General features: G+C 39.1%; 1 protein-coding gene across 3 annotated transcripts in view; it reads right to left on the reverse strand.

Annotated features, from left to right (window-relative positions):
* LOC138620791 (inactive dipeptidyl peptidase 10-like) overlaps positions 1-15,362 on the reverse strand; it is a 40,788-nt gene that overhangs the window by 24,118 nt on the left and 1,308 nt on the right. The window contains exon 1 of one of the 3 annotated variants that reach the window (XM_069698323.1): positions 2,837-2,981. The exons of the other annotated variants lie outside the window; for them this stretch is intronic. Within the exon in view, the coding sequence (XP_069554424.1) occupies positions 2,837-2,893 (57 nt within the window). The 5' untranslated portion in view covers positions 2,894-2,981. Of the gene's footprint in view, positions 1-2,836; positions 2,982-15,362 lie in introns of those variants that run through there. 3 annotated transcript variants of the gene reach the window in all.

Raw genomic sequence — 15,362 nt, forward strand, 5'->3', positions numbered from 1 at the left:
GTGAAACATTATCACTACAGAAGATGCAAACAGAGAGAGAATAGAAACTGTGGCAACCTGGGCAGACGTACAACACATTAACACATTAAGGTTTTCACAAAACCAAATTTCTCAGTATCATTTCTATCGGCTACAATAACATTTCACTGATCAAGGTCATTTCTCAGGCCTGGGAACACAGACACATTGTTACAGTAAAGTGAGAAATGAAAATTACCAAAATGTTGATAGTGAGAAACAAAATGAAACAGAAAATGACCAAAATAGGAAACAAAATAACATAAATGACCATGTCAACACATAAAATGACCACAATAATTAACAGATTGATGCAGAAAATGAGACACAACACACAAAAATGACCCAAATTATCAAAACAGTACAAATAAAATGACCAAAATAAGACACCAAATGAACAGTTTGAAGAAACATGCTGAAATAGAGATAGGCGCTTCCTCTTCTGTCTCTTAATCAACACCAGCACAAGCAGGGACAGACACTTCTCTGGAGTCACAACAGTAACGTAAGCTGTTGCTGTTTCCTTGGAGATGCCTAAAAATACAAGCTTTGTCATTCAAACACATTTGAACAACGGCGCCAGCAGCTGACAACTACCACATAAGACCAACGACAGGTCGTCGTACAGGACCGGAGAGTCAGAACTTTGTCCAAAATAAATGTTCACAGCATGTAAAAGGACCGTAGCTGTGTTAGTGGTTCTTTTATTTTGTTGATCTTGCACACACATCCCTACAATTCCTGGGAATAGATGCATAGTCTTTAATAAATTTAATTTCTGTCCGACCCTTGCAGCGCTGCCACACAGAGCTGGTTTACATCGAAGCGAAGGATTATAATGACAAAACCATTTTGAATGAATCCGTCAAACTCTGAAGACAAGAGGCACAAATGTGTCCAGATCAATGTGTATGACATTGTACTGCAGGCGAGGTGGAAGCTGTTTAATTAATGAAGCAAGGAAAACTGACACACACACACACACACACACACACACACACACACACACACACACACACACACACACACACACACACACACACACACACACACACACACACACACACACACACACACACAATACCTCCCCATATGCTGAACACAGCAGTGGGTTGAGCTGCCTCTGCACACCACTGGGCCATCGACTCCTCTCTGAGTATTAGTTCAACATCTCGGAGCTAATTCTCTGCATGCTGTGTGTGTGTGTGTGTGTGTGTGTGTGTGTGTGTGTGTGTGTGTGTGTGTGTGTGTGTGTGTGTGTGTGTGTGTGTTTTTAGAGAGAGAGAGAGAGTGCCTCAGCAGACACAGCTTACTGCAACAGTCAGTTGATCAGACTCAGTTCAGTGGAAAGTAAAGCAGGCAAGGAAATCAAGTGTGTGTGTGTGTGTGTGTGTGTGTGTGTGTGTGTGTGTGTGTGTGTGTGTGTGTGTGTGTGTGTGTGTGTGTGTGTGTGTGTCAGTGTTTGTGTGTGTGTCGGTGTTTGTGTTGTTACCGCTGTGTTTGTGAGAATAAGGTAGACAATTAAAGGGATAAACACCCGAAAATCCATCGAGTCTGAACCTGCTGAAGGACGAGATATTAAACGAGTTAAAACAGGCTTTTACTGCGTTCAACTGAGACTGAATGTATTTCACATAATTAAGGTTAAAATGTGCATCTACAGCTAATTTTGAACTTCTCTGTGAATGACCTCAGAGACAAAAGGACAACTTTTTCAGACATTAAAAAGAACCCCACTAAATTGATCTTTAAATTAATCAATAATTACAAATTATTATGAGGTGCAGCCTCACGTGTTAAACTGTCAGGCCTCTCTTGAACTCAGTGAAACTACCAGACAAAATAAAGCCTAACTGCTTCACCTGACAAAATTCAATATTTACTTTGGAGGGAAAAAAAAAAACAAACACAGAAAACCAGCTGCCAAAAAAACAAACATGGATGGATTAGTGAGCGAGCCAACAGAACACAGGACTGCTCACAAATTGTGATCACAAAGAGATGAATAATGAGCAAAATTGGACACAAAACGCCCAAAATACATTCTCAAAACAAAAATTATCTTCAGTCCAATTAAAATAAGAAGCAAAAGGAATACAATGAGATGCAAAACAATAAACACGAGACCCAACATAATGACAACAATGCAAAACAACCACAAAAAAACCCCTCTAAATGACCGCCAAGACATGCAAAGAGACAGTATTATGTAAAGGGGACACAAACAACTCTTAATGGTAAACAAAATAAGAGACAAAATGAGACACAGAGCAACAAAGATGACTGCAATCATGCAGGACTCTCAAAATAAGATGCAAAAACATCAACATGAAAAACAATATGAATACCGTGATGCTTAAACAACCTTAAAATATTCAAAATAACTACAATGAGATCCAAAACCAATGAATAAGAAAACGACTTTGCAGGGATTAGACCGGGGACAGGTCTTCTTCCTGTACTGTCCATAAAGTCTTCTTTATGGACTCTGTGATGCAGCTCACAGCTTCGGCTCTCAGATGCGCTCCAACACGAAAGCAACAACATAAAGTCTGAACTTTAGAAGTGAGAATTACTGAAACGAATAACTGAGAAAAGGATGTTTAAAAGAACACTTTGACCAAAAAAACAACAACAACAACAACAACAAAAACTTCCAAAGACTTGCAGCATGAAGACGCGCAGACATTTTGAGATAAACATATATGTTCTTGCTGTGTTTTAGCTATAATATTGTTGTAAAGCAGTGAAACGCAGCGAACATATCGAGTTTAATATCGAATAAATATATACACGTGTCGGCTTGTTGTGAGAGTACCTCATCCTGCTGCGGCTCCTTCGGCTTCTTCTTGGTCGGATCTTTAGACGCCGTCATTGTACCAGAGCCAGAGTCCCGGGTGTCCGCCTGAACCCAGCGCCTACTCCCGGTTAATAACGTCCAAACCTGACGGCTCGACAATTTAGCTGCAGGAGCGTCAAGCTGCTGTATTCAACGCGAGAGTCCGGTACGATTTTCAAAGTAAAACCCAAATCCACAACATAACCGCTTTCAGCTTCCTTTGCTCATCGTCAAGGCAACAGGAAAGTAGAGCGCGTGCATGGTGCTGCTGCACCCCCTGGCGGATGGTAGAGGACCTGCACGTCTACAACTATATATTAAAATAAACGTATATATATATATATATATATATTTTTTTGTGTGTGTTAGTTTTGTTCATATTGTAATTATACGAGTCCGGTAAGTGCTTAATAGTGGATTTTTGGATCTTTTCGCCACCGTCATTTCAAAAGCATTTAATTAATTATTTTTTTTTTTACCAAAGATGTAGTCACAGTCTGTTGACTCAAGACTTTTATGTATCTTTGATCCCCATGTTTGTTTGTTTTTAATTCAAGAAAAATAAAAACAGATTTCAGCTTGATATTATCTATTTGGTATTGATAAACAGTTTTCCGATTATTTTCTTAAAATCCCTACCAGTGTACTAAACAGTCATATTATGGGTCTCCAATTGATAAAAGCTCAGACAAGACTCAAAATTAGCCATTATTTTACTGATCAATTGAACTACAAGTCATCCGCTTTGCTGTGAAATGTGTTCTCGTTTGTCTCTAATGTTCAGCCTTATAGCGTGTGTAACCCCAATAGTGAATATAAAACACTTGCTTCCATGGTAACTCTTAATATCTATAGCTTCCCTTTATAGTTCTGTTGGAGTGTAATAATCCCAAAGAGATCTGTGCAGCACTCTGTGGTATTTTTACCTCTGATGATGTCAATCTACTATTCCTACAGTATCACTTCAGGGACTGAGAGCCCTTCAGTGATATCTAGTGTTAGAACGTCCCTCGGAAATATATGGTAGGATTATAACTCTGCGTGTCATTGGAGAATGAGCCGGACCGAGGTTTCATCTGAAATCCCCTCAGACAAGAATAAGGTGAGACAATCGAGCAAATCAGTAACCAGCTGGCCTTTCCTGCTGCAGACTGACTGAATGCAAACTGATAGGTGTCACAGAGAAAGCCCTGAAGACCCAGCACACACTCACACACACTGTGCCCGCTATCCCATCCAAAAATAATGAAGATAACAGGAGGGAGGGAGATGGAAGAAATAAAGAAAATCGCAAATGAAGATTGAGGAGTCGATGGCTAAAGACAAACCAGCCAGAGGGGATTTGTCTCCTTGTGAGTGTCTTTACTTCTGAGGGCAGAAAGGTGACAAAAATCTGTTTCCCACTTCCAGTTTTGGGGTTTAAAAGGTAAGCCCATCCTCCCATAGTTACTGTTGCTCGGCCTGTCAACTTTGCTGCTCAAACGACACATAATCAGTGTTACCTGGTTTATGATAATTATTGATTAAAGATTATGTTTTAGAAAATGTAGTGTTTTTTAGACCTTGATGAATATTATGGATTCAAGTCTGGGATTTCCAAAAAATTACACACAGGGGCGGCACAGTGGTTCAGTAGTTAGCATTGTCACCTCACAGTGAAAAAGGTTCAGGGTTTGAATCCGGGCCTTTCTGTGTCAAGTTTGCATGTTCCCCCTGTGCTTGCGTGGGTTCTCTCTGGGTACTCCAGCTTGCTCCCAACATCCAAAAACATGCACCACAGGTTATTTGGCGGTTCTACAAATTGCCCTTAGGTGTGAATGGTCTTTTTTTTTTTTTTTACATTTGTCTATAAGTGTTGGCCCTGTGATGGACTGGCTAAATGTGAGAAATCAACCTTTAGCTTCATTCATTCCTTTGTAGATTTGTAAATACATCAAAACAGGATCAATCTGGGAAACATGGCTGTGTTCATTAATGACTTCATATTTTGTTATTGCTTTAACATCTTCTTTTTTGCTTTCAGGAGCCTAATGCATCTTTAATCAGGGAAGAGCCTCAGAGTTAATCCTCAAGGGTTATAGTAATGAGTAACAATCATCAGACGTGCAGCAACACAAGTGCGTGAGGTCAGCGAGCAGAGAGCGAAAGAGGAAGATGGCCTTGGCTCGAAACGATTCAGAGCAACAGAAAGGAAATGAGAGGCTTGAGATGATGGAAGGTGAGGAGGAGGGGATGAAGGGTGCTAGGAGAAGAAAGGAAAAGGGGCAGGAACAGATCCTCAAAGCTTGGGTTGGACTCTCTTCCCTCCACCATTAAATATTTAACAGGTGGAATCAGAGACCACATGGAGATGATCTCTCCCTCTCCCTCTCTGACCTCTGCTGGTGTTCTGGAAGTTCACTAATGTCCCCGAGCCACGAATCCTCTCCACAGTCATCAGACCACAAGCTATAATCTGTGCATGTACTTCTGGCTTTTGTGCATGTTTGCATTCACGTGGAGGAGTCATATATCTGTGCACAATATTCACGTGGCCACTGTAGTGTGTGGTGTTATCAGATTATATTTATCCATCAGTGGTTTTTGCGTCTTTTCTTGTAAAATATTAGAAATCCCAACCACCAGAGATTTTTTTCTGTCCTAACCTTCTAACACCAATTTTACTTCAACTGAGAGGGACCCAATCCTTTTAACTGCTGGGATTAACTCATCATCATCCTCCAGTATAAAAAAAACTTTTTTTTTAATGGGTCACGAGTCAAAACATTTAAGGCTCCCTCCTGGGTTTTGGCTGCTGCTGCCTAATCAGTGACTGATTCATACCTGGGACGGCAGGTGAATGTAATTAACCTGCTGCCTGGATGGAAACCCGCGGGGCTTCATTTGAACCCACTGATGTTGGGTTAAATAATAGGGTTTTGATAAGGAAATGGGTTAATTGACCCAGAATAACCTTGACGGGAGAAGGTTAAAGTGATGAAGAGTGCTTCACTGCTTCTCTCTGGGATACACAACACAGTCGTTACTAGAGGAAGGACGATACTGCCGGCCCCTTCAAGCTTTTGTGCATTATATATCCTCACCGCTGTTTAGTTATGTAACTTTTTGTAACTTCCTCCTTTCTTTCCTTGACTCCAGATTTCAGGGAGTGTTTTTGGATTACTCCAGCATGGTTATCCCTGCTGTCACCCTTATAATGGTGATGGCATTAGCTACTCTGTGCTGTTTGTGTTGGCAGTGAAACCACAGACTTTTAACTTGCAGGCGGATGATTTTTCCCATTCAGCTGCTCCTAACTACAGTCTAAGAGATATGACATATACGGGGTGCAAAAAAAAGGGGCTGAACTGTGCTAAAAATTTGAATATTTAAAGGATTTGGTGGGAAATGGGGATTAATCTATGTGAAGTCGTTGCTTCATCAGAACATTGTGCTTTTAATAAGAACGAGCAAGTACATTAACATCAGTTCAAGCACAAAAAGTGTATATATAATAAACACAACAATTTACAGCATTTTATTCTGGTGGAAAGTATTTCTGCATTGCAAACTTTTCAACAAAGAAATTGAGACTGAGAAGGAAAATATTAGTTTTCTGATGTGTATTTATCATTATTTTAAAGAAAATCTTAAACAGGGATATTTCTTTTGGCACAATTATGACTCATTGTCCAGAAAATCTGCAAATTAGTTTTGAATTAGGAAAAACTTCAGTGCAAGAATGACAACATACAAACCAAATTGAGTCATCACCAGTCAAATGCCATTTCAAACAATGGATAATACTTGAAATGGCATTCATGATAATGTCATCTATTAATTTGAAGAATTTCTGTTTCCATTGCACCTGGTCCCTTTTTGTTTTTAGCATTGCATAAACATTTCAGGTTTGTGGCATTTCTGCTATTTCTTTTTAACACACTGTTTCTCTCCCAAAAATAATATACTTCATTAACTTGAAAAAACAACAAGGAAATGATTTTAAATTCTTTTTAAATGTTAAACTGGGTCTTCATCCTGCTGCACGGAGGACCTTAAACACTGAGCTCGTAATGTTTTAAATCTGAAACAGGCACAAAGACAATGTGCTGCGAGTGGGAGTCTAGTGCTGCTGACAGATAAAAGCCATTTACCTGCAAAACATATTAGTCATGTCCATGATGATGGACATGGATATTTTAATGTAGCATTTCATACAAGTAAAAAGAGTAAACTTTTTAGAAGAAATTAAATAATCCTAAATTTGTTTTTTTTTTAGTCACGAAAATGTTACGTGACTACGAGTTATGCAAACTGACCTTAGAGCTGCAGTTGCATAATTTTACATTTCTCTTAGTGAGAGTTTGCCTTGAAGAGTAGAGCAGCATAAAACCGGTTGAAATATAATCTATTTCATATAATTATTTATCTGTAATGTTACGAGTATTATTTCCCTCAACAAACAGATGCTGGTGGGTGACAAATTGAAAAATCAGCATATCACGAAAGCCAGAGGGAGCTGAGGAAGAAAAGAGGTAGGTCAAGGTTTACTGACTGACCCGCTAACCAGCTCTCGGCCCTGCTTGGCTTCAGTCAGTCATCCAATAATTTGGATTGTGTTGGCAAAAAGCCAATTTAAGCTTTCTCTAATTAGCATTGAACTGATAAACCTTTTTTTTTGCTCCTTATTCTTACTGAAAAGAGGCAGTTAGGTTGGTTCAGGTTTCTAATGTGTCTCCTGCACATCGCTGTGTGGAAGGGTTCACATATCGCTGTGGCCCTGAGAAAGAACTGATATCTCTGGAGGAAGAAGCTACTGGGATGATTTGTCTTATACTTGAGGCAGAACAACAGATGCACGATGGGTCAGCGACCAAAATGTAGAGCTTTTTCAGGGTTTCCTCAGACGTCAGCAAATTAAAGACCGTTTTAAAACCACATAGAACGCATTTTCAATCCCATTTCACGATCAGTCTCTCCAGCGTACTTTCCAGGTGTATACAACAATAAATCCCACATACAGAGTGAATCATTTCATTTAACCTTAACTCACATAAGTGGTAAGGTAATTTAGTTTTGCTAAAATCTTTGAGAGCTGCTAATAGTTACTGTAGCAGCAGCAGTGACTGTGTTTAACTAAAATGTTTTAAAAGTCAATCACATCTTGATAACTAATGGTACTGTTAACAGCAGGAGGAAATATTAAAAAACTTTGTAAATTAAAGTCAAGAAAACCCTGACACTTGACTTTTTAAAAACTTTACTGCATATTTTTACTGCGAAAACTAAATTCTTTCCTCCTCACAAACGTGTTTTTCAGCTTCAAACAAAAGCTTAGATGAGACAAAAGTCCCCTAGTTTCCCATTGGCTGAAGTCTGCACCATACAACCTCAACGTGCAGTGTTCAAATCTCCCAGAAACACGCTCTGCAACCCATTCATCACTTACAACAACACTCTGTCACACTTTGAGTCCCAGAGGATGTGTTTCTGTTTCTCCAAGTCTCCCTGGAGGCAGCAGACCCTCCTGGGACGTTACGATAAAACACATGTCATTTGTCTCAGGGGAGGTCCGTCACCTCATCTTGGTTTTATACGTTGACAGATTTGATCTTATATACTGCATTTGTACACATCGAATCCACAAAGTTTCAGGTATGATCAAAACGCTGCTGAAGGCCCGCAGCCTTCCACAAAAACCACAGCAGAAAATATGAGCGTAGCGACACCTCACCTCCAGGAACCTGAGCTCTGGGTCCATTATGTTGACGTCTGTCCAGTTAAAACTCAAACGTGAAGCATCAAACTCAGGCGCTCCGTCCGTCAAACTGCCTCACAACCTTAAAAATGTCTGAAAACAATAGAAGATGTATCAGCTCTGAGATGCAGCTCAGTAAAACCTGCAGATAGACCTCTCTCCTGCTCGTGGCAACAGCCTGTCTGTCTGGCTTTTCTCTTCAGAGTAAACAGACGTCAGGCACACACACACACACACACACACACACACACACACACACACACACACACACACACACACACACACACACACACACACACACACACACACACACACACACACACACACACACACACAAACCCTCTGTTCTGATTTTACTACTTAATAAATGGTGTCATTCACAAGTGAAATCAGTCAACCCAGTTTCACTTGGCATCGTTAGATTGATAATCTAATTCTGTGTTGGGGGAATTCGCCTGGTGAAGGCCACTGAGCTGAGTTTACTCACTTTCTGTGTTAAATGGCAAAATCAGACTCATTTATAAGAAGCCAAAAGAAAAACTTAACAAATCTTTCTCTGTTTGCCAAGAAAAAGAATCCTACAATCTCTCTTTCATTGTTTACAATAGAAAACAATACATATTTTATTATTACCTGGCTTGGGTTAAAAAAAATATTTTTTTGTTCAGACTGGATACCTTTTCATCTAAAAGCTTTGACAAGTCTTGAGGATTCTGGAAATACATTTAAAACAGAAAAAAACAACCCTCTGGGTTTTTATAAAGATCAAAAGTTGAAGCTATGAAAAGGAGTATTCAGCTGTGCCTTGTGTTTCTGCTTCAGATAGGAGTTTTTGTAACTCCAGACATTTCTAGAAATGCCTGAAGTCTCTGTGCAGATAGTGCATGTACAGAAAAAAATTAAATCTGGGTGCTTGAGTGCACACGATTCTGGTCCATTAAGTCTACTATTGTTCTATTTGTTCCTGTATGTTGAATGCTGAAGCAAAACAGAGGCACAAGAAATAAGCTCTACTATTTCCAGTTCATATTTTGAAAGATTGATATTTCTTCAATTAAAAATCGTTTATTCATCAGACCCAGAGATGAAAGGTGCATTTTTTTCTTTAAAAGACCCCAACCTGCCGATAATACAGTACAAACCTGTCGTTCAGACATTAAATGTACCAGTAAGAAGACTGAAAGCTGTGAATTTGTGACATCTATAAATCACAGTATCAGTGAGGAGCAGGAGAGTTGACAGACAGTAAGAAAAGCCTGGAGGGGTTTTAAACCGTGATGCCGACTCTGCCGCACGGCGGGAGTTCAAAGTCAACCTGCTTAGACAGATTACAGAAATTAAAATAAGAGGTGCTGCCGCGATGGAGGACGCACAGTCTTTGACTGACACTGAGTGAGACACTGTCTAAGTCACAGCTCATTAAAGTTTCCAATGAAGACCACTTGACTTTGTGAGTGAAGATAACACTTTGTTATTGATTTACCTCGACACTAACTGCAGTTCTTGTAGCTGTGACATCTCTTGAAAAACTGGGAAAGAAATCCTTCAAACTTCAGAAGGCAGGACTTAAAAGTGCAGCTATTCTCTGTCTGGAGACACTCGTGTTTGTACAACGGAAGTGAAGATGCAGGCAGCAGCTGGTTACCGTGGCTGAATTTGTTAGCTTAGATTAACCAGCTGCTGCAAAGACTAGAACAGCTGGTTTGACTCTGCCTGAAGCTCATAAAATAAAGTGACGCGGGGAAGAGAGCTCCCCACCTTCATGAGGACAGGTGTGGGCCGTGCTTATATGTCTGAAGTCAGACGGATGTGTGCTCGAATGCCCTTGTTTGTGCAGGCTGGAGAGAATTGAGGAGTACGTTTTATTGAGAGTCTCGCTTTTCTTTTGTGTCCTGATAGATACAGATTGATCTGCATGCTGACGACGACAGCTGCAAATATACCTGATCTTTATTTAATATCGTGAGATCATATTAATGATGTGTAATCTGACTCTTTAGGAAAAGGTTCAGCTTCCACCTGTCCCCTCTTTGAGCCACGGTAACCTAAACTGGTCTGGTGATGTAGGGGAGTTAATATCATTGATTTTTGCCATGTTTTACTTTTTTTTTTCAGATTTCATGTTAGACTGCTGCTTTGCCTGAATGACATTACCAAACCAGTTCCACCAGTTCAGCCAAACCCTGCCAGCTGTAGCTGTACATTTTCCAGGTAAACTGTAAGCACGAGTAATCTTATCGAAGATAGTTTCGTCAAGGTGAGTTCAGACGATCATGCCAAATTTAAATTAAAGATTTAAAACATGTCTTTATGAGTTCTCCACACACTTTTCTGCTCCGACTCCCTCTTACCTCACATATTACCACCTGGAGACACGCCATGGATCACAGAGTTCATTCGTGATTAAGAGAAAAGCTTATATTAGTCAGAGGCATTACAGAGCTGCTTCACTCATCCTTATCTCTGTCTCTCAGGGCTTTTCATCAGCTCCGTACTGGACTTCCACTGGCTGCTAGTAGCAGTTCACTCAACAGTCACTTGTTATTTTGTGTCTGTTTTCTCTTTATTTGCCTTCATATATTAGTATAGTGACACCTAAACAGTCGTCTGATAAATTCTGAGACGTATAATCAATACTGGTTATATAAATATCAAATAGTTCTTGGTTAAATGCCTTACTGAAATTTTTAGTTTTGTTTTTTTTCCATGGGCAAGTCATCTTTTCATATCCTTGGACATTGTGTCAGACAGTCTACTTCCCCAATATAATTTTTTTGTGTGAGTTTTTCCAGGTAGTTGCTGTCTACAGAATGTCGTCAATGTGTTTGATTTAATTCTATGCTGCATTCCTTCAACATAAGATGTTTTTTACTGGCCACCTTAACCTGAGTCCTTGTATACAGATGTCCCTCTGTCTTTTAGGATTGTGGATTTCAGGAAGCTGAAACATTCCACTATGGATGTTTTATAGTGTTTTGTGCCTTCCTGCTGTCTCAACCTCATCTGGGCTGCAGCCTTCATAGCAGTGACCTTGGTTTGGGCAAATATATTTCAGAGCAGACTAACCTGAGATGATTCCGGAGGTGTTACTTGGCGCCGTATGAGCCACAGTGTGACTCACTGACCCAAAAATACAACGCATCAAAGTAAACAGCGGCATGTGCAGCGAGGAAAAAAGCATTCCAATTACATTTAAGAGATTTGCTCATGCAGGATACTCTGGTGAAAAGGGTGGATGGCATGTAGCACATTTAAAATTCAAAGCTTTATTTTTATGTCTTTGTGGTTTACTTGTGTTTGTGAGAAATGTAAGTATTGGTGTTTTTAAGAAGGAAATCGCTATTCTATCATTTTTTTTCTTTTGATTTTTTTAAATGTCTTGTCTTTATTCATATATCTATGTCTCTGAATTGAGGAAAACATTTCTGAGATCCCATTACATCACAGGATGTCAGTTGAAATCCACCCACAAGTCTTGCCAGAGACTTCAGAGCAGTCTTGTATAAGATTGCCCTCTGCTGACCAAAGACAGCATGCACTTCATTCAAACAAAAGCAGTCATGTTCACATCCTTGTGGGTTTATTCAAATGTTTAAAAAAAAAAAAGAGACATAATTTGGTCCCTCACCTTGTTATTACCTCCAGAAATTAATCTGCCTACGGCTACTGGAGGACAAAAACACAAAACACAAGCCTCACCAGCGACTGAAAAGGCACAACAGTCAAACACTACTTTGTCTTCTGTACTATTATGTTTTCTGAACTTGTCTTTGTTCAGTCTTTGTGTGGCCTACCGAAGCTCTTTAAAGAGAAATTAATGGAAGAAGTTGAACCACCGAATTTGCTCAATTATGTGTGGTTTCTGTTCAAGAGATAATCTGAGTACTGCTCAGAAGAAAATGAAGGGCTGGTGTGATAGAGGTAATGGAAAATATGTGCATGTGTGTAGAAACCACATTATATTCTCAGCTTTGTATTTGGGAGTTTAATTTTGTTCGTCACCTGTACTTTGCTTATCTGAGGAGGTCTCACAGGTTGTTATTGTGGAGCCAATTTGATCTCACCTTGCAGCTTGCCTTTCCTGAGGAATCAAGGCTACGTTGTGAGTGTATTCTTTGTTCTAGTTCCAGTCTGACTGTGACATTTTTGTCTCGCTTGCATAAAATATCCTGCTAGTTCTGTCTGTATGTAGGATATGTCCAATGCTGATCCTGCTAGTCCTGGCTCAGATAAATATATAATAGAAAAGGGAAAAAACAAGAATAGAAACTAAAGATTGGACTGTTACTGAAGAAGCTTTTCAGATGATATGTGAAATGATAGGAGGTGCTTTTGGATAACACTTAAAGATGTGATGCATTATTGTAATAAGTAACTTCTCCTGTGTGTGATACCTGTTGCAGAATTAGTTGTAAAAGCAAATCTTGGATTGTTTTGTAAACTGGACAAGTGTTTGGAAGCCGCAGTGGATATTCATTCCAGGTTGTGTTCACAGATGTCCTTCATGCCACTAAGCCTTTGGTTGTGCATCACACCGTCTGGAACTTAATGCGACTCTTCATCTCAGTCACAGCCCGGCTTTCACATGAACACAGTGTAGGCTGTGTGAATGCAAACAGCTCAGCTCTGCTTATAAAAGCTCTTAACAACAAATCCTGTTATGTACATCTGAAATATGAGTCGAGTCAAGCTGTCCTGCTTTCATGAAGCGTTAAATATGTGCAGTATAATATTGTTTAGGCCTTTTATTGAGTGAGTGGGCGAGGCTAAAATTAGTTTCTGAAATATACTGAAGGCTAACATGCTAATCACAGGTTCATGAGCATCTTCAGAGCAGTACAATCAAGGATTATGAGGACAGTTGAGACGGGATTAGTCATCTCCTCCACCGCTCACACACTAATGAGCCTCTTTACTCCATGTCCATCTCCACGGCAACAGATGGCAGTGACGGCACGGGCTGATGTTAATAGTCAATGATTGTGACTGCTATTAGGCACTGCACAGGCTGCTAATCTCTGTTATGATGGCAATCTGTTCAGTTTCACAGGTTTTAGAGTTCAGCTCTGAGTTGCTGTTGCTTCAAACTGTTTCATTAAAGGAACTGCAAAATAAACTATAAGCAAATTACCTGCCAGATAAATCTGTTATGCCACATCATTCACCTTCATTCACCAAGAGAATTTGCACCATCACCACACTATTGCACATTTTTATGAAATCTGTTAGAAATGTGTGCAACAATTTGGATAGAAATATGCCTACTTGCAGCCCATCATCACAAAACTCCTTTTCTTAAAATAAAAGGGAGTTTTACCAGTAAATGCATCTGTACTGTGTTTAATTTGAATACTTTGTATCTGCCAGAAGAAGTCAAAACTTCCTGTTGCCTGACTGAATTTGAGAACAGTCGGAGAAATGACAGAAATGTATTTAGTTGCACAATTTAAAATTATTATATATTTTTTTCCTGTATGCATTAATCATCTCGTGACCATTCAAAACTCTCTTGGGGGAAATTCAAGAGGTCACGACCCCAAGTTTGGGAACTACTATTTTAAGGCTGCAAAGTTGAGCTGTTTATGAGGAGAAAATAAGACACATTGAGTTCATTAGCAGCAAATTAATGTGGCTTAGTAGTGTATAAAATCCCTCTAAGTGGATTGGAAACATAATTAAAATGCTAATGTGATTTATTTCCACATAATTTACCCTACAAGTCATTTTAATTTAATTTTGACAAATGATATTTGATGAGTTTTTCTGTTTCCTGCAGTAAAAGTGTCAGTCAGGTAACAGATTGACTGAGCAGATAGGGATGCAATGTCTTGCTCAAGGGCACTTCAGCAGGTGGACAATTTGAGTCTCAGTCTTCCTCTGGCAGAACTGTTAATTCCTACACTAAAAAATCTCACTGCACATTGGCTGTTTGATGATTCACTCTGAGTTCAGGTCTGGCTTTTCAGATATTTAGAATTATGTTTAAGATGAATATAAAAAAACAAAAAAACAACAACATACTTTACAATGGAAAGGAAACTTTGAATGACTTGTCATCTGAAAGTGATGCTCGCTGCTCCTACAATTGACTCATTGAAAACTCTGAAGTATGAACATCCTCCCACTCCTCTGACCCTGTGCAAATAGGATTTGACACATATAGGATATATGTAATCATTATTGCTTGCAGTTTATGCAAAAAATAATAATAAATATACATGATAAAACATGCCCTGAAATAGCAAGTTACTTAGCAACAACCAGCATGATCATGGCAGCAACTGAAAATGAGGAAACAGAGAAGGAGAGATAATGAGCTCTGAATAGAAGCAAGATACTCTTTACATTTTATTTGACTATAACATAACAAATATGAGCTGATTGTAAATTAGGAATCTTTTTATGATATATTTGTCTGTATATACGCATGAATAAAGTCCGATTTTTATGAAACAAATCCCCAAAATCATCTGGACATAACAGTTAATTGGGCTCACAGTTAACTCAGTTTAAGGACCCCATTTTTTCATGTAAATCCCTTAAATTAATCTACAACATGTCTGCAGGTATATCAGACACAAGATGCTCCCATGGCAGAAAGCTTTTATAACAAGAAAAGTCACATTTGACCCACCTCAATCTGCACAAATTAGTTGATTATTCAACTTTCAAATAATTTATAAGAATTAATACACAGGGCTGAAAAAATCCACTAAAGATGAATAATAATTCAAGTAATTTAGCAGGAAAAAAAAATCTAACTATATG

The sequence above is a fragment of the Brachyistius frenatus genome, unplaced genomic scaffold (genome assembly GCF_029030835.1).
Source record: "Brachyistius frenatus isolate BFR_SWC_R1_liver_20210118 unplaced genomic scaffold, ASM2903083v1 Contig_26, whole genome shotgun sequence".
Lineage (NCBI taxonomy): Eukaryota > Metazoa > Chordata > Actinopteri > Embiotocidae > Brachyistius > Brachyistius frenatus.